At 40.0% G+C, this 25,361-nt stretch overlaps 2 protein-coding genes across 8 annotated transcripts in view; both read left to right on the forward strand.

Annotated features, from left to right (window-relative positions):
* LOC111267930 (mitochondrial ornithine transporter 1) overlaps positions 1–11,181 on the forward strand; it is a 31,903-nt gene extending 20,722 nt beyond the window's left edge. For 3 of the 6 annotated variants that reach the window (XM_022846553.2, XM_022846534.2, XM_022846544.2), the window contains exons 3-8: positions 19–101; positions 464–577; positions 832–975; positions 1,497–1,681; positions 6,816–6,940; positions 10,786–11,181. In XM_022846553.2, coding sequence (XP_022702288.1) covers positions 19–101; positions 464–577; positions 832–975; positions 1,497–1,681; positions 6,816–6,940; positions 10,786–10,923 — 789 coding nt within the window. In that variant the 3' untranslated portion in view covers positions 10,924–11,181. Of the gene's footprint in view, positions 1–18; positions 102–463; positions 578–831; positions 976–1,496; positions 1,682–4,577; positions 5,175–5,579; positions 5,619–5,847; positions 6,153–6,815; positions 6,941–7,982; positions 8,072–10,785 lie in introns of those variants that run through there. The other 3 variants (XR_002684924.2, XM_022846567.2, XM_022846576.1) reach the window with 3 other exon arrangements.
* A 1,249-nt stretch (positions 11,182–12,430) lies between these two features.
* LOC111267974 (uncharacterized) overlaps positions 12,431–25,361 on the forward strand; it is a 100,070-nt gene continuing 87,139 nt past the window's right edge. The window contains exons 1-2 of one of the 2 annotated variants that reach the window (XM_022846619.2): positions 20,561–24,011; positions 24,205–24,799. In XM_022846619.2, the coding sequence (XP_022702354.1) occupies positions 24,396–24,799 (404 nt within the window). In that variant the 5' untranslated portion in view covers positions 20,561–24,011; positions 24,205–24,395. Of the gene's footprint in view, positions 14,033–20,560; positions 24,012–24,204; positions 24,800–25,361 lie in introns of those variants that run through there. The other variant, XM_022846624.2, reaches the window with a different exon arrangement.

Consider the following 25,361-nt stretch of genomic DNA (forward strand, 5'->3'; position numbering starts at 1 on the left):
ATTTATATGCGATTTTAGGTCAAAATGCAGACTTTTCCACAATTATACAACAATAGCATATTTTGCCTGAAGGAAACGATACGACAAGACGGTGTAATGAGGTATGATGTTAGAACTTAAATTTTACTACATTATATGATATGTATGACTGTATTGTTTTGACAAAATGAAAATTCATTGGCAATTCACCCTGTCTCCAAATTCCTAGTCGATGTTTCGCTCCAGCCTTATACTGTATCAAATATTATTTAACACATGAGCTCTCTTCGGCGCATGGGTCAAGATAATCGTCTACTTAACTATAGTCAAGAGAGGTCCTAGTTAGCCCTTAAAAACCTCCGTGATAAGTCGCTTCTCTAAAGAACCTGTACAATTTGAAGCTTGAATTTTTTTAATAGAATCAGTGTATAATAGGTCAAGAACTAAGCTTCGATGTTTGCGCATTTATGTATCATTTATGCAGAGGGCTGTATGCGGGAACTGCCCCAGCAATAGTGGCTAATGTTGCCGAGAATGCAGTCCTTTTCGGAGCATATGGCCTCTGTCAAAAAATCGTGAAGACAGCAACCGGAAAAAGGTAAAACGTACAAATAGTGCGACAGTGCTGCCTAGCCACATGAAGCCAACATTGTTTTTAAATTATCGTGTATGAAGTATACATTCCAAGTGCTGTACTAAAGTATAGTTTTAGGTCTTGTCTTTATTTACGTTATCACGTTAAGGCCTAAGTGCAACTGGTTTTATGGATTAACAAAGCTGCTTTGAAGGGTCACTCGCATCGATTGTGACTTGTATTAAAAAATTCCCTACGCAGGAATTGTGGCGTTGCAGGAACCAGCAGGATCTCTCATCAATTGAAAATGCTATGGCGGGTGGTATGGCGTCAATATTCTCTTCATTGACACTCTGCCCTACAGAACTTGTTAAATGCAAGCTGCAGGCCCTACGAGAAACGAGCGGACACAAACCAACATTGTAAGAAATTGGTCTTAATGAGCAGATCAACCGTCTAAATATACGAACTCCAATATAAACTGGAAAAAATTCTTTGCAAAAAATATTCCAACAAGCTTAACCTTTTCGTTTTAAATAGCTATTGGCATAATTGTATAAACATTTCATAGTCGTTTTATTTAAATCAACAATATGATTTGTTGTTTTTGTTGTTAATTGTATAATGGTTTCTATTTCATTACAGTCTTCTTTCGGTGCCTCATTGCTATTTTTTTATTCCTTTATTTCTGCCTATACCGATATATATATATATATATATATATATATATATATTACCTACGGCGGCATCAATATTAAGTTTATTCAAACCAGCATTGAGCAGTCTCTTGTTCTCTCCTTTCCCAAATAAAGCTAGGGATGATATTCTGTTCAGCCTAAAATAATTGCAATGTTTATCCTAAAACGCCGAGCCGGCACAAACGTGCATATGTGTGCCTATAATTACTTTTTTCCTATGGCTTGCTTATCATGTTACATAAAAGGTCAATGATGGCCATGTGTCGTATGATCTATCGAACGGATGGTCTAACCGGCTTCTATCGGGGCATCGGAGCCACAATGGTACGAGAGGTGCCAGGCTATTTTGCATTTTTTGGAGGATACGAAGCTGCTCGGCAAGGCTTCGCGAAATGCTACGGATGTGCCAAGAAGGACATTGGTATCGTGGGTAAGCCAGCAAGACTACTTTGTTTTGATGACAAACAGTTGGTTGTATGTATGCCTTATCCTAAAATATTTACTTTCTGCAAAAAGAAGTTAAATCGATATGTCAAACAGCATCGGCATATCGATGTTGCATATTTTAGTAAAGTTACTATTAAGTGACGCTTGTTATAAAGAAGTAAGCTATACAAATGCGGTATTCCAATAAAGTCAACTTTTTCAAAGTAAAATGCGTGTGTGTATGGAGCACTTCGCGCATTTTACTTTTAACGTAAAGTAAAAAACGGCGCATACCGTTTCATTCGTATAGGTGTATTAATAAACATATTTTGTGTAATTTATCGTATGACCTTGAAGAGTACTGTAGGCACCAAAAAATTATTCTGTCTTTAAGGAACGATTATATTTGAAGGTTGAGTTGAGATATACATGTCCCCTCTTAGACGGCGCTTTCTAAAGCGCGGATTACTTATAGCTATTACCTCTGAGCTTTTCCTATCGTCTTTCCACTTCTTACCCTATAAAATCTCTGTCATAAATTCAACAGTTACCAAACTTTCTCTTACTCACATTCGATAATGTCTAAGCCATGAAACTAGTAAAAATGATAATCGTAATAATAGCGATGATGTTTGAAGGTAAAACTTCTTTGTAATGTTTAAAAAACTATGTAATACCATAGGTCGTGTACCGCATCTCGATGGCGGGAATCAGCGACGCTACCTATGGCGATCCAGATTCGTAGATGTAGAAAAACATTTAACATTTAGCAGTAACTTGCACGCTGTCTTCTAAATTCGATCTAGTCTGTTTCTTATCTGAGTGTTATTGTTCTTCCGAGATCGTTTCAAGCAAGTGCTACAGTCGATTTTGTTGCAAGTTCATTGTAAGAACATCACATGTAAGACGTTGAGCACGAATATTACAACACGGAAAACAAGGCGTAGGTGCAAATGCCATTCGGTTCTGACACAACGGTCAACTTCTTCTGACGCTTTAGCTGATCAGGCCGCTACTGTTAAAACATGAAATATTTAAAGTATCCTAGGGCTTGACGTACTTCACCTACGGTCACATGCAACGTTTACCCGTGGTACTTTCTACTGAATGAAAAAGAAATCTATAGTTCGTGACAAGTGGCACTGTGCTAAAACAGCTGTGCTCTGTGCTCTGTAAAAACAGAAAAGTAGCGCTTAAGTGAAATAATTCGGCAATAATCCGTTTTTACGGCGTCGAATGGACATGAATTTGTCATCACAACGAACAAATGCTTTATCTTAATGGCGCCTAGTACAGATGCCTTGATGACGTATTACCGCATGCTGGCTATAGGTAAATGCGATAAAAAACGTGAGGCAGGCGCAGACGCAAATGATATTTTGTCTGCTGTTTGTCGGTAATACACTGCAGTGTAAAAAGGCAATAGTGCAAGTGTAGGAATTTTACGTGTCAGTGCAGTGACAACAGATGTGAACGTTGAGAATTATCGTCCAAAAAGCTCTAGCGTGTGATCCATTCCAGGTGTTGCACACATGTTTATCGAAAAAGCGTCGTGTGTGTTCCGAGGTGCTGATCTCCTCGTAGATAGCTTTATTTCTACTAAGTCAAAAGTCCCAGCAAAAACTGAGATACAATTAAGGTACTCGAATACTATGAAGTTGACAGGGGTGATATACTTATTTTTAATATGCCTGACAGGTCTCTGTCCTAGATGGGCGTATATAGCCATAAGTTCAGGACAACATAAATGAAGACGCAATCACTATCGGTCCAAGTTCGTGTTCCATCCATATTCACATGGAAAAGCATGGAAGAAAAATGTTCATTTTGAAGTCAACACGTACTCAACTTTTCAAATAACTATAACTATTTTTTATCAACTTTTGGATTTGCAGTTATTGCTTTAATTGAGCTTAACCAACCATGGCAACTATTTTCAAAAGCCTAATACTATATTGCTCGGTCATCTTCGATCCTATTTTTCCACATCGAAGTTATTAACTTTCGGGAAGTCATAAATCATCACACTAGACCAGAATTCAAAATAAATTTTAAGAAATCAGCTTTTGTTAAAGCAATATATTCCAACTGTATTTTCCTGTTTGATCATCGTGCTCTCTACATTCTATGGATGTACTTGATGATGATGATGATGATGATGAAGATAGGGACCAATCATCGCGCTTCGACATAGGAGGAATATTTGTTTCAAAAGCCTTTCAGCCATGTGTCAGCCCGCTCTTTAACAGAATCCATTCTAGGATCTTGTAATTCCCAAAATCTCCAACCGTCGACAAAGATCTTGGCTATCCGCTACTATAGTCTAGTATTGTACCATTCTCGAAATTCTTTATTTTGCTTGCTCTGTTGAGCCTGGGGAGTAAGGGCGACACAACCCGGTGTACGGCAAAACAAATAGAGGGACAGAGCTTGCGCCTTCTGCTATGCTATGCATATATAGACTACTGATACATGCTTCCGGGTTTAATAGCACACAACGGGAGATTTAAACACAATACTTACCTAAATGTTTCGTCTTGTTTGTATAGTATTTCGTATATCAGGGAAAATGCTCATAAGGCTAGAAAAGAGAAGACTTACTTGCGCAACAATTTAACCAATAAAGTAGTATGACTGGATTAGTATTAGTGCAGCGTTCAATGGCAAAAAACGAATACCATCAAACCGCAAGTACCGCATGACTAGGTTTTTTCTGCAAGCTGTAGGTACTAGTCGTTCTGCTTGTAGATATTCTGGGTTTTGGCTTTGTAAGGTTGTTTATTTTCTACCTTTGTCCGTGTCAAATGGTGCAATAGCTTAACTATTGACAACAATTTAATAGAAATATTTACTAGTTAATTCGGTTTTATTGAATCGCTTCCTCGCTTGTTTGTTATTAGGTGGTTTTGCACATCTCGAAGCAGTCAGTCTCTCTCTTCGCAGATTACCTCGTTTCCGGAATGGATTCTATGCCAGCTCCTGACTCCCAGCCGCGGCTTTCAGATTTTGTGTCTCGAATATTTTAATTGATGAAGCAGCTGCATAGGCGCAGCCATACTGGTAGCAAACAGAAGAGCATCATTGCTTGTTGAACCCTATGCGAAACCCATGCATTGTAAAGCAGAACAATATTATTCGAATAATTAGTTTGTATGGATGCCTTCTCGTGTTTGTACTATATTTGCTGGCGGTCGCTCTAATATACACTAAGAAGAAGCTGGTCAAATATTTACGGATTCCATGGGCAATTACCACAGCATACAGCTATAACTCGATTCGGACTCAGCGAGGGGAAAATGGCACAGCGGTAGTTAGAAAATAAATTAATGCACTGTAGAATTACTCAGTAAGGCAGATAGGTGAATGTAGGTTTCTTTACGTTCTGACTGAATCGGGTTACTGCTCAGGCAAGCAGAAGTAAAGCAGGATTTTTTGTGGCAATCCATACCCTATCCCGTGCTGTAGATATATACGAAAAACATCTATAGATTATCGATCTGGAGTTGCGTTGTAACTTTGTGAGCCCAGCTATAGACCACCGTGCTGATCTTAATGCATACATTATGCACATGGAGACTGATGCAATACAGTAGTAGGCAAGGCGGTAGTCCGTTGACGATTCATATACTCACTCATTTTTCTGAACCCAGATCTCTTCAACGAATAGGCGTTACTTACTTGATTAACACAAGTTAAAAACGAATGTTTAACGGAGTCTAATCAGACATCTCTAAGGCTTTCTAAGGATTAAGTGTGATAACTGACTACATTAAAATAATGCTAAGCGAGTAGAACTTACCTTAACGTACTTGACAAAATAGGCAAATACGAAACTTGTAAATTATTTTTTTCAAAGAAATCTCTAAACCTCACTTACTGTCTTCGTCAACTGCTCTCCTAAGGGTCATCGTGAACTCACTCAAAACATAAGCAGTCACTGCGTGAGTACGATTATAATTATATTTTGCTATTTTGTATAGTTCACGGATCACAGCCAAAGTAACACTTACTGTTGTATTGGTAAAATTCGAGTTAATCTGTTTATATATATATATATATATATATATAAGCATTACTATGTCCTCTATTTGAGAGAGTAGAAAGTGAACCATTGCTACCAGAACGTAAAGCTGTGATAGGATAAAGAAATTTACCTTCAGTTCAATTAAGTTCCAGTTCATCTTACCACTAAATGTTCGTGCGATCACGAGTGATAGCCCCTGCAGTCTATCGGATCGCTCCCGTATTTTATATTGCCCTGGAAACCTTTTCGTCTCGGACCTTATATCTACTTAGACGTAACCACCGCCAACCGTGCAGACAAAACAGAAGCCTTTGACTGTTGAACTTTGGTATTTTGCACCGCACAACTATTAACATGAATCTGGGGGCAACCGGTAACCGGGGTTGTTCTCTAGGTGAGAACGAAAATCATTGCAATCTGCCGGACATCGAACGAAGTTGCAATAGCTCAAATGCAGTAAGTTAGTTTGCTAACTCACTGTTGAAACTATTGGGAAGCTAACATAGCCGCAGACACAGCAGCATCAGTAGACAATGGCAATGAGAACCTACTTAGCAACATTCTGAGAATTTTCCAACCTTGCAAGCATAATATTAAGTATTCTAGTCGAACAAAGGTTGTAAAGGAATCATAAGTGATGTATAACGCTTCTATTCGTTTCATCTTATTGCCGTATCGGCTGTTTAACTGGCGTACAGTGAAAACTTGGGACATCTATACATGTGCTCATATAAATAAAATGAAATAGTATATGGGTGACTGGAGCAGCTAAGCAGTGAATTAGTAATTCAATTATGTACATTAGGTCTGACTGAACTTTTCGAGTTTTATGTTCCGTAGTGCCGTTGGAAATTCCGGATGGCTGGGTATTAGATTTAACTGTACCTAAATACGGTATCTTGCCATTAGGCAAATCTCTCTCGAAGCAGAACACACCTAAGAAATCAGTTGACTCTAATTCGTCGTTATACAGAGTCTGAATCTACTGAAATATTGAGTAGCAGCCGTTATTTTACTTAGATAAATGTACAGTATGGGCCATTGGCACGACGCGATTATATACACTCTACATTAGCACAGCATATAATACGATTACCATCGTTACTTTTCATAGGAACTGCAGTTAGTGGAGGTGTTGCCGGAATATGCATTTGGTTAGTGATATTTCCCGCGGACCTCGTCAAGTCAAGGATGCAGGTTCTTGATTCGCCGGATGTGCCAAAAGCTTCCACTTGGCAGGTACGTATTATACATACGTACGTCATTACTCTTGTTGTTAGCCGACTTTTCGTTGGCTTATTGAGGGTTCGACGTCCTAGTTCTATTAAATGTTAAAAAATATTATAAAAAGAAAAAAAACGACGTACTTAGTTTTATTAAATGAGATTCAGTCTAGTTCTTGCGATATCCTCTATGAGAAAGACAAAGCCTCTGAGAGCTCTGACTAATGATTAAAGTAGACATTAAGTTATGAAGCTTTGAGAAATATCCTTATATTTACCTTATTATTTATGAACATGTTACCTTAGTTTGCGAGTGCTGGCCGTTTTTATGTACAATGATTATTTCTAGTCAAATGTACAGTGGTACGTATCTAACTAAAGCCTATTTATATTCAGGATTTCAATAAAGGTCAAGTTTGTCAGATTGGTGCTTCCAGCTACTTATACTTTAGAAGGAAATTGCCGTAAAAGCCATATCTGTGATCCAGAGTTTCTATTATCGTACATATCCAAACGGGACATTAGAGCAGTAAAATATACGTAAAAAGGATATTGAACTTACCCGACGAAACGAGTAACTACAGGCTATACATGGTCTGTAGCTATTATTGTGTACTACCACTTATGTGATTGCGAGTTATTTTCATCTTTTTGGTGTCCCAGCGCTAAATTGTACAACATCTTTGCTGTGACATAGATACAAGGTTTATAAGTGCTTAATCTCAGAACGCTGCCAGCGACTTAAGGTTTATCTTCCGGGCTTGTCTAAGGTGATCGGGCATGAAATTTCTCACAAGGCACTGACACCACCTAATGTTAAAACTGATAATGGAACTGAATGGAAAAGAAGACTTGAGAAGCTTTTAAATCTGTTGATTACAATATGAGCACACGATGCGATACTCGATTTGTCACAGAGGCTCATCAGTCCTATAATGTTACTCGTGTTTGAATTACTATGTTGCCTGCGCTAGCGTAAATACTATTACAGCATTTGCCCGTAATATATTCAAAACACATAGGGGCAAATAGTAGCAGTCAAGTTTTGCTCATTTCAGGAAATTTGCAGCCAGAAGGATTCAACTCGCGTACATAAGAGCGAAGAGTGTTTGTGATTATATATTTCAGATGTACCAATTAAACTAGTGTAATTTATTTTTCCTGGAACTAAGATTTAGCATAGATATTCATAAATTTTAATTATTAGATAAGTGTAATAATCGTAAAAAATATAAGGAGGACTTGATAGACGTTCTAAATTCAGACATCTCTTCCTAAAAGTTCGAGACATGAGTTTACTTACTAGTCGTACTTATTGCGCGTCCGCTTTCGATGTTTTCTCACGCCTTTCGTCTTTAGTAGTCGACTCTTTTGTATATAGATAAGCGTGTTTAAATGAAAACAGCTTCGTAACGCGCTACTTTCTGGATGCAACTAAACCGTGTAGAAAATTTGATGGGAATTCACAGCAGGAGGATAAGAGGTTTGCACAACGAATAATCTGCTTGATCTGTATGTAGTGGTCGCGTTTATGTCATATTATGCAATATACCCTAAGCATGATAAAACAGTGTTCATTTCAATAGTCGACTTACGTCTGTTAATATCAGTTTCCACTCTAGAAAATAGAATTCATATTATGTGTACGCATTCGCTATGTAGCAACATATAGAAATCATAATTCCCCGCATGCGCTATCTGTCGTTGTTAGCTTAACAAATAGAGCATGTATGAAATTAAAATTTGAAGCTTGTTATTAGCATCGGCTTCATGACTTTAACCTGAAACTCATTGATGATGTGAATGAAACATGAAAAGGAATAGTTTGAGGTTAGCATTAAACTGAATGCTAATTTCGAACTGCGCAGGCCCTTACTCGAACAGCTCCTATCTTAAAGTCGATACTATCTAAACGTAAAAGGCCACCATTTTCTATTCTTAATATGCTTTCTTTTTTCTCGCTGGTGTTTGGTATTTCGAGTTGCTACTATTGTCCTAGCTTCATGAACGACAAAACGCCTATGGTGCCAAGAATAGGTGTCGAACGTTCCTGCCCGTGCAGTATTTAGACCTATTGTAATCGACTCATGAATGTGAAAACGATTTTTAGGCAAAATTTCGTAATAGTTTCCTTGGTCTAGTTAGTATTGCTTTTTTGAATAATTGATGATTTTGAATAATACATATTTTTTTTTATCTAGTGCCACTATGTCGATGGAAGGCAGCTGATAAGTAAAGCGATTTAACTTTTGTTATTGCTATCGACGCTATGTTAGGTAATCCAAAAAATCTGCACATCCTACGTAACAAAAATACCTCCATGATATAATAAGTGAACTGCTAACAGCTCTGTCGAATAAAGGTAACAACGACTGGGCAGACACTAAATCATTAAACACAAGCAAGTCGTATGCGATCTGTTTCGCGCGAAAGCGAATCTCTCGCTACGCGAAAAATTGCGCTTCGTGGAATCAAGTCCCATCTTAACATCTTTGCTAATATACATAGCTACTAAATATTACACGCCATTAGGATGCTTTATGTGTAACTGGACATAAGAAAGACCTAATGAGATTCTACGCTTTCAACTGGAAAACTTGGAAAGTTACCTCTGATGATAAGCTTGTCCTACATATGTATCGCCTCATGAAAGCCCATTCCACCATTTGGGAAGCGTTTTCGTTAACATCGAGCTTATTAGTTCAAAAATTCAGTTTCTCAGCCTTGAAATGACTGGGCAGTTTAGGAATAGGATGTGACCTAGCAGTATTGTACAGCCACATCGCAAAGCTACCTTGTTGTATGTTTACTTCGTGTCTATTAGCCTAATTTACCCGAAGTGGGACTTGGAAATTTCGCGTCCAAAAAAGCTGAGATAAGACGAATATACTAGTAAAGGTTGAGCAAAAGTGTATTAAGCTTGTCGACTTAAACCTACAGTTTATACATATGTTTATACTTAAACTAATTATTACCAAAGCGAAAACGTACTCCATAAGGATAGGTCACGAAACGTGCTCGTTCCAATGTTACGCATAGCAGTATATGTATGTGCAGTAGGAATAGTGTATTCATGGTCTTCTATCAGCCAAAAAAGAAAAAAGAAATTTCGAATTATGCATTTAAACACTCAACTAAATACAAATCGTTGACGATTTTTAGTAGACTAGCTAAACGGTGGAAAAGCGCGATTGGTGTTGTTTGATTAGTGCGGAAATTCGCTTTTATGTATTAACTGTGACACGTCCCGCCCGATGCGTTGTTGTAAATGTTACCTCAAGGGTTGATATGCACGACTTAAAATGCTCGTTCCAGCAATTATAACAGTACAGAGAAGCGCTGCTAACAGCACCTACTGTAGAGCTGAATGTTTTCAATTAGGGTGATATTCGTTTGCGCCTGCCAATTGGCTCCTTCCGGCGATATTACAGTAATAGATGCCTTAGGGATTCTCTGTCATATTTAACATTTTTGCAAAATGATTTCAATCGCCTACACCACTATCGTGAGAACCTGAATTAGTATGTCGCTCACTCAATGAAAAATTCGGGATAAACAACGGGATCGGAGGCCGAATGTATATTTAGGTGGTCAAAACGGTATTTTTTATAGGATAGCGGATTGCATACACATATCTACCTTACGGTGAGTTTTCGATCCAAAATACACGTATTTACAACAGACGAATTGGCTTTGTCACGCTTTGGTTAGCAAAATGGGTAGGTAATAGATGATACGACACAAACGACTTCTAGAGACTTCGGCAAGCTGTTGCGCACGGTTGCGCGATTAGGGGAGCCCAGATAGTTGCAAAGTTACAATGTAGCGCTAAACAAAACGCAGCGTTTTCTTACGTTTCAGGTGGCGCTTAGAATTTTTCAAGCTAGCGGGATCAGAGGTCTCTATAGTGGACTCGTACCTACATTGGTGAGGACGTTTCCTGCAACAGCAGTACTCTTCCTGGTTGTCGAGAGCACAAGAAAGACTCTCGGAACTTAGGTGGCACTTCGGTTTCTATGATCGTAAGGCAATCACTTGGTGTGTATCTGAGTGTGCGTACGAAAAACGATGAAATTGCATAAAATCTTTCTGATTACAAAGCGCAGTCATAAGAGCGCGAATAAAATTAAATCTGCGGGAGGATATAACCAGTCTTATCAGCTATATACGCCTCTGTGTCATGTTGACTTTATGAAGGTCGTCAAACCTACAACAAAATCGCACACGGACTAAATAGACTATTTTCGTCTTCGATCACTGAAAAGTGTTTTTTGTGTAAAATGATGTACTTCGTTAAGTGAACGGGATATAAATTGAATGTCAAAGTATTTGATACCATTTAAATAGTCTCTAATATTACATATTATAGATTTTAATTACGCTTGCGCGAAATTTATGAAAGCGCTGCGGTCGTTAAATGACGATGCGCTGGGCAATCTTTGTACAGTCTCTGTCTTCGTTTTGATCAATCTTCGTTTGATTGAAATTCCGCATTCAACAAAGCCGTCTAAAGAGACATTTCCAGAAGCTTCCAGAAACGACTTTTGGTATCGGCTGTAAGAATCGCTTTCGGTATCAATACATGGGATGTACTGGTAAAGTGTATTGCGTGTTCAATGGCGCGACAGATGATAGTCCAAGAAGCCGGTGACTACACACGATACAGGCCGTAATACTTTAGCATCGCATAGCACAGATAGAGCCACTGGTATTCGAAGTTAGGCGAGGATCACCCTACAAAACGACCTCGTAAATGCGATGTTCAACACAGGAGTGCCTTATTACATTGGTTTGTACAAAACGGCATAGCTATATAGAGTGATATATATGTTAGTTCACTTAATTTATCGGTGTTATTTAGTTTCAGTAGTTTTAAAATAAAATGAATAAGTTAGAAGATAATAATAAAATGCTAAACAAAATCAAAAGGATAAAATCAATTGCTATATAATATCCGGTACGGATTTTCGCACAGAATCATGTCGTAGGGATAAAACGATGTTGTATCGGAAGATAGATAGTTACGTAGTCTGTTTGATTATCTTTAAAAGTACTCATTTTGTTGCTCCCCATGATAACGTGAAATGGTAACGTGTTTTCCTATTAGACTCAGGAACATGTGGTGATCTAAATTTGAATCCACACATTCGGTTTTGTCATGGGAGCGAGTTGCCTGAAGCAATTCCTAAGGCCCAAGTACTGGACCTAAAACTCAGCACATTAAATTAGTTAGTGCAATACAAAAAATAATCGTGAAGAATGTCCGTTTCCTAGTCTTAATTTTGAGATGGTGATGGAATAAGGGAAAATCAAAGATAAGCAAGCTCCCCTTGGTAGCACCCAACAGAAGCTGAATCTATAAGATAATGGCCACGAAATTTGATGACTATTTAAGTTGATTGCGTAAAGTTATGGTCACTCATATATTTATGACTATTACTCGAACTGAATAGCAAAATGTAACGCCTCTCGTTAACCGCTAGTCGAATAAAAACGAGCTCTTCGGTGAATATCGCAGACTTGACCTATCTTGGTTGCTTTGATATTATCAAATCCATATCTAAATTTATGGCTGTTTAAGTCCGTTTGATGAGTCCATACAAGGTGGGTTATACAACAAAGCTTTTTCATCGGACTACAATAAGAATGGTACTAACAAGGCGTCTACATAAGTAAACGGACGTATCATTGTGTTGACCGGTTTTTCGTGTTTGCAGCCAAAGGTGCATCGTTGCATGACGCCGTATGAGCCGGACACTGTCTTGACAAAAGATGTGTCGCGTTATAATGGCGCTATTCACTGTTGTACCTAGTATTTCCTTTGGCTTTAGCTGCTGCAATTCCCATTGCACGTTATTATCATGGACTCTATATGCGCGCCTCGCGCTTATCCCACCCGTCGAATGGACATCTAGGTCATCGATCACGGTAAAAATATTACCCGCCTGTAAGAATTAGGCGCCACAATCGCGGTTTTAACCGTCTGCTCGAACTGGGACTCTCCCCTTCTCTGATTCCCCGTTTTCGTTCTAAGCCAAGATAGTTGGCAGGCTATGCACCTTAGCGGGGTAAGTTTTCAGAGTCCAAATGCACGTTAAATAAGACAAGGAATTAATGACAAACGTTAAGATAGATGAAGCTAAATCGAGTGTGAGGTAGAAACCTATGTAAAAATCATACAAACTACGTTTAGTATTCTGCCAAGTGCTTAATGCCAAGTGCACTATCTACAATAGCTTTACATTTTAGTCAGTAATGTGTTTGCCCGAATACGAATAAACCTTTGATCTAAATAAACCTAACCTATCCACAGGAAAAGGCGACGGATACGCTAACTGATTGACTGGAAGAAAAGTTGTTACTTCTTGATATTTGTTAGCAGGTCAGCTCTTATGGATTTTGTTCCACTCAACGATATGTTGCATATTCTACAGTGTGTACGTATGTACGTACGTTTATTTTGACCCTTATCCCTTTTCACGTTTAACCTACGTTATATATTCACTGTTGTGTTTATATAACACACATACTCCAGAGCTCAAATGGCAGTACGTCATCGAGATTCATCGATTGAAGCCCGATGTTTACAACCCTCATATCAGTCCCCCTGATGCAATGACCGCAGGCTAGAAATAACGTAATTGCAACGGATTGTATTCCGGACACAGTTACTCATAGCTGTGCGCCAAACGATACAATATGTTCACTACCATGTCTGCCGCTAAGTTTGTCTGAGAAATACAATGTTGACAAAAAGACGACGCACCACACATTAGCTATATGTATATATAGTGTGTGAGAGAGAGAAAGAGAAAGGCGTTTAACCTTTTCAAGTAAAATAGATAGGCATATAATCCGTGTACGACGTATCGCTGATAAGTCGTTTTTTAGGGCGTTGCATTGTATGAGCTATACCGTCATTGTTGTAGCAAGCAAACTCAACCTTCACGTGGTGTAATATGTGATCGCCTGAGGATTTTCTTGAATCAATATGTGCGGAAACGAGGGCAATGTTGCGACTTGCATCTTTTATTGTATCACACGTATCTCTAATGAACCAAAGCTAAATTTGGATGATGACAGTCATCACCGAGATGGCGCCACAAGGGTAACTTTACACACACCTACCAACGCGTGCTGAATACTTTTATACTGCTGCTTTTTACGTACTGTACTAAGTATAAGAGCTCTTGGAACTTATACTCGAAGTAACCTAGCTGACATTCTAAGAATAACCGGCATTCGCAACAAGACAAGGATTTTAATTATGCATTTAGATTCAATGCAGACGATTGAATATTTACGCAAGTTTAAATTTTCATGGATAAAACCTAAACGATACATCTTTGTTCTTATTAGAACCTTGTTAGAAGTATATATTACTAGCATATACCAAAATAGATCGCGAACTTTTCAACATGAAAGCTAAAAGGCACTACAGTTGCAAGAAGTCAAAAAAGAAAAAACCGTCAGGTTATTACTCGTTTCCCAATTCAGCACAAATTATATACAGAACTTAACGAGAGGTGTAGGTGTGATAAGAAAAATCGTGACAAATGTGTACATATATAGCAGCTAGTTGCTCGCTAGCACCCCCGTTTAGGAGCTTGGTACATTATCGATTGGTTCGGCAGCCTAAGCACTTGTGTCGCAAAGTTCTCAGCTCACGAATGCTACAGTCGAGCAAATAATGAAACAACCTTGTGATTTACTACATCATATATCTTGTTGTTACGTATTTATATGCAAATTTTTTGTTGAAACGTTTAGTTGAATGTATACCATCAAAACTAGGTGATAGTTCTATGTATTAAAAAATAGTGGGAATACAAACCGGTGAAATGTTTCTGTTCTAAAGAATATAACGGGTCTGTAGTATGTGTGTTAATGTCGCAAGATGTTAGCCCTGTATAAAAGAGGAATTATGATGTACATAAGGATAGTACACTTATTTGAAGCGCGTCCAGAAATATCAGATATATTGAGCCTTACGCTCCCAGTATATGTGACTTCTGCGTGATCGGTGTTTACAGTGGGCATTCAGAAGTTGTATGCTTTTGAAAAAAAATTACACAAAAACCCCTAACAGGATAGGAGGAAGAAGATTCATTGGGGCTTATGACTCCTTTTTATCGCTTCGTACAGGTGAACCTATTATAAGGCGTCATGGCCTGAACGATTTGTCGATGTTCTTTGGAACACTGTTCTCGACGCTTAACACAGCTCATTGAATTCGCTGTATCTTTCATAGGGGTGTGAAGTCGAAGAACACGCCCTCGACTGTGTCTCTGATAAACGGCAGGGCAATGTTTTGCCAAAGCGTGGTCATGCATCTTGTTAGTTTTCACCTTCTCAAGAGTCACCTCGAAGCTATCTTCTGAGGCAGCACGCCTCAGACGTTTTTGATTCAGTTCTCTTTCATGTGTAATCTATATCTTTTCGCAATAAGAACCTGTTGTCAACGACACTTCTACAATTTGAATCTAGCTTGCGTATGATATCTATGTGGGTGATTACTGGAGGTACGATCGTGGGCAAAGGACAGATAGCCTCATAATCAAAAGATTTTCCGAGACGCAAAGCAGTATCATTTCATATAAAGTTGTAGACAACATACATGCATGTACTGACATCGTTAAAAGGACGATGTTTGACATTATTATGAGAATCCGATTTATTACCATGACTTTATACGTATCCAGATGAGTTTCGCTAGAAGCGAGGATGTACGTACTAGTTAGATTAATTGTTATAATATAAATATATAAATTTCATGTTAATGGTTAAGAGTAAGATTTGTTTTAATATATATATTAAGGTCCGTGATTCTTTTTTATGCAAATAGATACCTGAAGTCTGTTCGATAGGTGTATTGAACACTGGCGTATTTCTGGCGTTACGAAGGTCGGTTCTATATACGTAAATGTAGATACTAGATAGCGAGACCTTCAACTGTCTACGGTTGTGACACATTCAATTAGACAGACAAACGGGCAGCCTATTCCAGTCGTCACGGAACTATCCGCGTGATTGTGCGGCGCTTGCCTACTAAGTTTAAGGATTCGTGAGGTCGTCTAGGTCCAGAGCCTAGCTCGTAGCTGAGAGGCCAGCAGACAAAAGCAGCAACTGCACCAGTAATCAAGCTCGAAACACATCTGTTGTAGAAATACGCAAATAATTTTTGTAATTTGTCCAGTATTTAGCAGCGAGACGATATAAGCGAACTATATCGTAGTTGCATTCATTTTAGTTGCGTACAGCCATATCTGTGGCTTATCTCACCTATGATATGTCACAAACGGTCAGCTATAGCCAAATTGGGCGCTACGAATAAACTAATAAACACGAACAAACGACACAGCCCGACGATAGGGGGCCCACCATTACTACTGCTGCTTCTGATGCTATACGATTGGATAGAGAAGGGTATCGCACCTCTCAGCTGCCCTATCGTGATCCTATTATAAATGATAATAAATTAAAAATTCAAACGCCAACGTATTATCCGACAGAATTGATATAGATGAATATGCATTTATAAAATAAGGTCGCTGTGATCGAGTGAGGCTATCGGTGAAGGCTGTAAACTATTATGGTATGGGCGTGATACTAACCGTAACAGGTAAACGCATACGGTGCCATTCGTAATGTTACAATATTTAAATACGAGTGCCGTCATATTAGCGTACATAAATAACAACAATCATTATCACTCTTGTACAGAAATACTAGCGGTCTGTAGAGATAAATCTTCGTCGTATTGAGAGCGATATGCTTAACGCCCTGGATTTGTTGTGAGAAGCTTCCAGGACCCGTGTTTGTCATGGACAGTATCTCCGAGCAGCCTGAGAGGTACTTTGGGCTCAGTGACCAATAAATACAGTTCATTTTTTATTGTTTCTTGACAACTTAGAGACATGAAAAATATCATATCAATCTGTAGATAATGAAGTATTTTTGTCTGCAATTGTTTAACTTCTATCAAGTGAAGCTTCGAAATGTTTTTTCTGTCAATACGTACCGTGCAATCTTGCCGACCTACTGCGGTTGGCTGCCTACAGTGGCCCAAAACAACGTCTTCCTACATTACTTTTACCGATGTACTTTTGCTGACATACCTCTAGACGATTAAGGGATAGAATAAACGACTATATATAGAATAAACGAGCAAAGGCTCAACAATATAGAGTACTTATTTTTGGAAAAATGTGGCGTGACTTTTCAAGAACAGCACGTTCATCTCTATTAGCCTATTAGTCAACAAGCAGACAAATCGAGACGACTGCCCTCCTTTGAATCCTATTCGTAATCGTTACAGATGTTTGAAATAGATTTTGTATATAATCTGTGCACATTTTGTTCATGTACAGCCGTGCCGTACCCTGCTGCATGCTGCTCAAACCTGCTAAATCTATCCTGCATTGAGATGTGAAGCTCCACTCACATAGGAATTATGCAAATGAACATGCCATAGCCAAAAAAATATGCCCTTAATAACAATCATCGGGCGTTTTTCTATAAGCTTCACGATTTCGTTGCAGATAATATGACCAATTCAGTGACTTGGACCAATAAAAATATGAGTTAATCTATGTTCAACAAATAATTTACTACCATTATTTTAATATTATTAAATGAGAAATATCTGCGCTATGGGTGTAAGCTTCACTGAGTCATTGAATCGCACAGAAGCGCATATAAATATAAAAGTTCTATTTACAAGGCATCCTTTGCGCCGATTGGTTCAATAAAGGGACGTTTAGTAAATTAACTGGCATTATCAGTTGTAGGTACCTTAGCTACTTGATATAATTTAGTAACATGTGATGGTGGTGCTGTCGCGTCGTAGTAGTTAGCGTCGAATATTTTGTAGGAACAAGGGCCAACTAGTGCCCCTCTGTTTTTAATATACAAATCACGGACAACGTTAGATGTATAATTAGCCTACGCCATTTACATTACAATTTTTGTCTATAGTACGTTATCTAGAGCAAGATTTCACCATTTTTTAGGCTAAGACGAACATGAAGGTTATGTCTATGTGCGCGCGAAACGTTTTAGGAGTTAACTAAAATATAAGATAAACTGTTACAAGAAGGACTTACGTTCATTAGTGCTCTTGAGCGTTCATGTCCATGTCATGTCATCAAATACGAATTTTATTAAAGGGTACACATATTTTTGCTTTTTTGCTTAACAGTGAATTTTGACATTCCAAGTTGCTGAGCTCGCTTCAGCATATGGTAGAGAAGCCAACTGTAATAAGGTCCGATGAAGCCTCGAAGAAAGAATTTTACAAGGCAGATGTGGCTTTTTTTTGCCAGTTGGCAATGGGTAGTATCTACACATATGAAACCTTTGTCATTTTGTGGCTACATGTGTTCTTCTTCATTTTTTGCACATCTTATTTGGGCACAATTTTGGCGAGCATTTGATGGTGACAATTTCAAGGACCCTTTTTCGCCACAAATCCGTCGTTAATTACTCATTTATATGATCCCTCGTCATAGATATAAAGCACAGAGAAGTTTCGTATTTTACTGACTACTAAATGGACTTTGAGACTTCATTTTCGAATTGGGCTCACGGTTGAGGGGATTTAAGGAAAATTACTACTCAGTCAGAATTCAAGCTTACTTCATCGGACGAACGCTCTGAGAACAGACCTTAACTAACGAAAGGTAACTCTCTTAATAGAAATGTAAGTTAATTACTATAGAGTACTGTAGAGAAGTAGTGCCTGCAAACGTTATTTGATTCAATTTGTAGAATTGCGGAAATACCCAAAGTTCTGAAGATCATTCGAAAATTTATTGTCACCTCTCGACAGCAGGGTGGCAACAAACTCTATCTGATGACAGCATATTTACGGTGAACCCTACGACCCAACATTACGCGGCTGGCTGGTGGTCTGAACGCTCACGTGAGATCAAATAAACACCTAGGACTTCCGAAGAAATATAGCTATCAAAAGATGAATCGGCCTCTCGACCGCACAAGCTGCTTGCCTGACGTGACCTGCAATTGATATCTGTCTCGGATTTAGCACATCGATAACAAGCTTCGAGCCCAAAGTTTGCGCTCACAGTCAACATGATATCTACCATTAGTTTGCCTGTTGTATTGAGCTGTGCATGTCAAGCTTTACTGGAAGTATGTATTCGACTGAGCGAATTCCATAAAAAAAAATTATCGGAATCGGTCAACGGTCGAAATTGATTCCATGAGATAGCTCGATATTTCTCTAATGTGACCACGGTAGGAATTCTGGACAACATTGAAGTTAGTCGATCTTCTGCGTGCCTGGCGCTTGTTCAGGATTCTTTTGTGAACCTTGTCAGTTTAAGCCTAAGTTCTGCTGAACATCGGTGATGAAATTTTCTCTCGACCCAATATTCGACACAACTTGATTTTGGCATATCCGATTTTTCAGTCGAGACTACGTATTATAGAATAAAGTAAATAAATACGCGAACACCTGCTAATCCAGCAGACTTAAGTAATATATATACCGTATTGCTGTGAATTGTAGTAAATCCACCGCAACACCATTCCGCAAACGATTATACCGCTGCAATACAAAGCGTAATTTGACATCAACGAATTTAGGCTAAAAAGTATTAATAATTCTAATGCGCTTCGGGACAGGATGCACAATTATCACGCTTTGGGCAATCATCTTTGTAATGTGGAAGTGTTTACGGTATTCCGAATAGCAGACTGCTTGAAATGTTTCCAAACGTATGAGCCCACAAGCTCAGCAAATGTCTAAAAACCAATGGTCTTAATTAACTAGCCACCCTTTGTACGTGTGCAGAGAACCTGGAGAATACCCCCCCCCCCCCTTTTGACGGACAACCTGAGTTTGGTGATAACCGTCTAAAGAAACGGAGGAAAACGGCTTACAAACAGCTTGAGGATGGGCCAAAACTATTGACTACAGCCACAAAACCGTCATTAACCGTCCCACGTCCGTTTGGTTTAAAGGGAAACTTGGAATTTTCTGAATCCAAAAAGGAATTACGGCTTAATGCTTCATTTCAACATTTCACCTGGTATTGAGCATAAGCGGCCACAGTTGGGGACGAGAAGTGATGTCTGTTCGCCAATATTAAACTAGAGACCAAGATCGATGGCTTTAGGCAAGACGTCAGAGATCAGGGAATAACCAGATCTTCAGCTAAACAAACAAGAGTTGTGTTTTACATTTGGTGCAACTGCAAGGGCTTGGTTCACTGTCAAATACTTTCTACTAACGATATAGTTGATCTGCACGTTTATTCAGCGTAGTTGCATCGGATCAACGAGGTTATTCAAGAAAAAAGGCATGACAGACGAGGTCAAGTCGTCCTCTACCAGACCAACGCAAGGCCGTATACGGCAAATATCGTCAGAATTGCCCTCCTGGACTTCGAATCTGGAGGTTTACCCTCTATATTTTCTCACGCTTTTGCCATCGGATTTTCGCCTTAGGGCAACCAGCTTCGATATAGGTCAAGAGCTCAAAGTGTGGTTGGGAAGTTTTTTAAGAAAAAAACCCGCCATCTTCTGGGCAGACGGCATATAGTATTTGATGAAAAGACAAGAACAAGTCGTGAACATTGAAGGAAGGAGGATACGTCCCACAATAATTTATTATCGCAGAAATAAAAAAAAGAGCGTGGGCTTTCCTCAGTAAAAAAAAATTGCCAAAACCGTTATTCCGGCCTAATGCGTTTGTAGGAATGCGTAGTCAAACATTTTTTGGTTATCTTCTAAGTTAAAGCCCTTCCTGCATACTTATCGGCCTTGCCTACTTGCTCATCTGTAATGCTAATTCTAAATCGCGTACTCAGAAGTTTGTCAAGGCCCGACGGCGTTCTTTGTGAAGAACAGGCTCCTGCATATATGCAATTTCAAAAAGTACTTTAGTTTCGATTGTTTTGTTATCACATCTGAAGATGAAGAGATAGTTTAAAAAGGCCTGGTACAGCATATCCTTTGTTTTACTGCCTTGAAATCAAATAAAATTAATATTGGTCAGGCACTATTTCAAACGGATACCGTTACATCTCTGTATGTTCAACAGGCAAACACGCAACACACTGCATTTTAACTGGGGCATAAATCATTAAAAATCTTATGACTACCTACTATAACGAATGTATGGACACATCGTTTTCAATTTAGAATTCTAGATTCCGAGGGATATTTTAAGTGTGCCGGCTGTCGAAGCCATATCCCTCGAAAATTTTACCACTACTGCTAACTGAGTTCATCGAATTTCAATAAATACAATACGACAATAAGCAAATTGAAGGGATACACGTGCATGAGAAGTACGCTCACGTTTTAAAACAGTATAGTTGTTTTAGACATAAAGAGATACAAATCAATACGTTCGCTAAAATCTTCAACGAAATTTAAAGTTGTGACGGATCGTTGACTACTGTTGATCAAGGACGCAAACGCCGCCGCCAACTGTCAAATTGTCAGTGCTAACTCCTCATTAATTCACGCATCTTCTTCAACTTTATAGCCCTTGTCATTGCGTTGTTCTCATCTTAATGGCCTCGCACTGGTTTTACCCTTAGAAGGAGCTACAGCTTATGCCACAGTTGCAGCTGCTGCTCCTTGTTTAGCTGACCGCCTATCCTATTCCAGCTTGTTCTATTCACACATGCAGTGTGCGCCTTTGTTCCCCTTCCCTTTAGGGAGCTGCATCGGAGTTACCTCGCCTGCGCTGTGTCCCTTTCCAGTGCGAGGCTCTCTCCACTTTTCGACGAGCCCTTTCCGAGCGCTGGTCGGCGCTAGGGCGAGTGCCAGGTCATTGCCTCCCTCTGGCAACTGTATCAGTGACGTCCAGACTTGCGGGGTGCGCGCGAAACGTAAGGGTTGCAAGCAAACCAAACGCATATCATCATCATTATCACTAAGCGGCGAAACATACGAAACACACAGTGAGGCACGAAAAGACATATACACACGTTCAAGAATAGCACAAAATAGTCGGCACAGATCCAGAAGAGTAGGCCAGCGAAAGAAGCAGGTGGACAAACAGGCTACCTCGCCAGCAGCGCGGAAAAGCAGCATAACCAGGCGAAGGAAGCCTTCATCGTACTGACTAGTCATGCCACTGTAATTAGTGTCATAACCAGTGCTGCCTATCAGTAAGCGACAAATGCAGATTCCTGCTTGAGCTGGCCTGCCATGTTCGCCTGTGTGCTGGCCTTGTTCCGGTTCACCGTTTCTTCATCTGTACTGTGGCTTGTGCTTTCTGCGAATACTCACGCTTGTAATTGTCTTGAGAGTCTGTTCCTATCAGCACCAACTGCCCTATGTGTCGCCAGACTAAATACTAGTGAAGTGCTGTCCCGTTGCTAATATCACTATGTGATCGTTGCTTTAGCAGTGGCTGCTCCTGATGCCACGGTCACAGCTCGTGTCGCTGCTGTTCGACTAGAGTGAGTCACAGCTGACTAAAGAGGCAACAACAAAAACAATTACTGTCATAGCAGATTAAAGCTGTTTGTAGCGTTGCGTTCACTGCTTTCGTGGTTGTTCTTAACGCAAAAGAGGCAGAAGAACTCAAAGGTGAAAACGGTGTTTGTGCATAAATCTCCGGATCGTCGAGTCCTATTTTGAGTTCGCGCAGACCCTAGCGCGCATCAGTCCAACAACAGCAGCAGTAAACCGAACATCGCCGTAGCACTGGAAAACTATCGGCACTTCGTGTGCTACCGATTAGCGATGACCGCACTTGTCGGGATAGTCCTAAACACAGGAGGAGTACCGAAGCTTGCCCAAGCTTAAACAGGCTCATTCACTGCAGAAGCACAGATACACAATGAGTAGTAGCGGCAACGACGGCTATCTGACGGCTGTGTCCAAGTTGTTGGCAGTAGAAATGGTGCTACTGTAGGGTAGAAAAAAACAAGTATACGATTTTCGGTGGGTTCTTGACGTTGCTGTATCGTTAAGTTCCTGTTGTTCGTTATGGTCAAACGGTAGATAGATGCTTGTTGTTGCTGGCGCTAAGACCAGCCACTGTTGATCGATCGGGAACACTGGTCAGCGTTGGTATACAGTCAGTCAATTGCAGAGCCCCGAGGCGATACTCCGGCTGGGTTTCGGAACTCGCTTCTTTGAGCGCCGAAGCTAATCAGCTAGTGCGTGATATTGCCACTGCCTTCTGGCAACGACACCACAGTTAGATTTGAGCGTCATCGTCGTTCATGTTGCTTGTCCTACTGCTGCCACTGCCGCCGCCGTCGAAAACAGCGGATGGTCCTGACTCCAGTTGTTCGAACACGGTTCTAGCCACCGACTGGAGCTTCTAGCCAGCAGCGGTAGCAGTGCACGTTAAACTGCTCAACAAGCAGGCACAAGCTGATAACACCGACGCCGGCCGATGCGGACCACGTGAATGTCCCCATCCCCACTCCATTCTGCGATACGCTCAACCCCACAACGACAGAAAGCGGCTAACGAGCAATTCAGTGGCGGACCAACAGCCAGTGTAGCATGATGACCATCACTGCAACATACGCTGCTTCCTTTGTAATGTAATAGATCGATCGACGATCAGCGGACCGAGCAGAGCCAAGAGAACTGGCAGTCGACAGAATGAGGCGGTAATTCTTTCGATCATTCGTCCGTGCGCCTGTCCGTCCATCGTAATTCTTTCTATGGCCGATTTCATTTCATATGGAGGCCAAGGGAATGCCGTCCAGAATCCACAATGAGTGAAACAGTCAAAGTGGTCTGAGGTTGTAATTGTATCTGTGTAATTGCAGTTCGACAAAAGCATATATATATATATATATATATATATACGTCAGCTATATTCACATGCAAAAAAACACTCGTAAGAAGAATCCTCTATGAGAAAGGTAGGAGATTGAATAAAAGTTGAGATCAGCCAGCGTCTCAGAGTTACCTACTGCCTATGACCGACTTCGGGATCAATGAGATGTTTGCGAATGAAGAATGGTAATATCGTACTGAAGAGCAAAGAGCGACAAACCTTACGATCCTTTGGTGTTAGACCTAATTGATCACTTGGTGTCCTGTACCTAGGCCTGGTAAATAATTTGTAGAGTTTCACGGTGGGTAGATTTACTGGCATCGCTTTCGTACGTAGAATATCTGCACATATTAATATACAGGCAAATAGATAATTTCATAAACTACTCCGTGAGCAATCGTGTGCGGTGATCTGTGAATAAATATCTTTACTTATATCTTTTGAACAACGAGAAAACAAATCGTAACAAACAGAATCTTTCACACCGACTTTAGAGAAGAAAACTTCGCGCCCCACCGTTGCTGCTTGGGAATATGAGTCGGATGAAAATGTGCTTTGTGCCTGTTTGACCTCGTGCGTTGTTCGTCGAGCGAAGTGTCCATGAAACTATCTAAATGTAGTTATTGAACTGAGTTGTGAGGAGAACGCCGATCCCGTTGCGCTCATCCGCGCCGTCGGTTCCGCGATGCCTATGGACTCCTGTCCGTATTGGATACAAGTGCGTGGAGTTGTTGCGCGATTCCTGATCAACGTGACTTCGATCTCAGCGATTTTCAGCTACGTTCTTTTGGTGTCAGCGCTATGCGGCGTCGTCGTCGTTGCCGCCGCCGCCGCCGCTGCCGACAGAGTCGATATAGGTGGAGTCGAAACGACCTTGCCCAATCCAACAACAACGGCCACCGAAGTAACCGTTTTATCGCCGTCAAACGGCCCGCCGTCGATTTGCTCGCCGTGTCAGTGCCGCATGTCGAAGCGTGGACCGCTGATGGAGTGCAACGCACTCTCCGAGCCCAGACTTATCATGCCAAACGGCCTGGCACGCCTAAGACGCGTTCTACAACGGCCAGAAAATGTTAACATCAGTGCACTGTGAGTAACGTCAGACGAAAATTAGCCTATTTACTACAGAGTTCTATTACAACACAGTGTGTTGCATTTATGTAAAATATATCAGTTTCTTGTGGGACGCTTGTATGCCTAGGTCACAATGCGATACGTTTTGTATGACAAAAAAAACCGGCCTAGATTGTAGGAATTGGCTTGAAAATGACTTGAAATGTAGCCAAAATATGGTTGCAGCATTATCAAAATGGCGATATGAATAATATATTACATAATTGAAAAGGAGCAAATAAGGAGCTAGTGAGTAACTATTTTCATGATAGCCTGCACAGAATGGCTTTGGTAGTCCTTTTTTTTTTATCTCGTAGAATATCGTACCAGATATTCGCTCCGGTATTAGTTACTCGTATTACGTGAGATAGTTGTAAATGCTGCACTTAAACTATTACCGTGCTTCCGATCAGATTGTTTTAGTCTCCTTTAGAAACTATGTCATGTATCTTTTGGTTAGTCAACCTTCAGATCTTGTCCGTTGTTTCCATCTAAGCGGAACACACACGTATTTTTCGTTTATGCAATTAGTTAGACG

The sequence above is a fragment of the Varroa jacobsoni genome, unplaced genomic scaffold, assembly GCF_002532875.2.
Source record: "Varroa jacobsoni isolate VJ856 unplaced genomic scaffold, vjacob_1.0 scaffold_130, whole genome shotgun sequence".
NCBI lineage: Eukaryota > Metazoa > Arthropoda > Arachnida > Mesostigmata > Varroidae > Varroa > Varroa jacobsoni.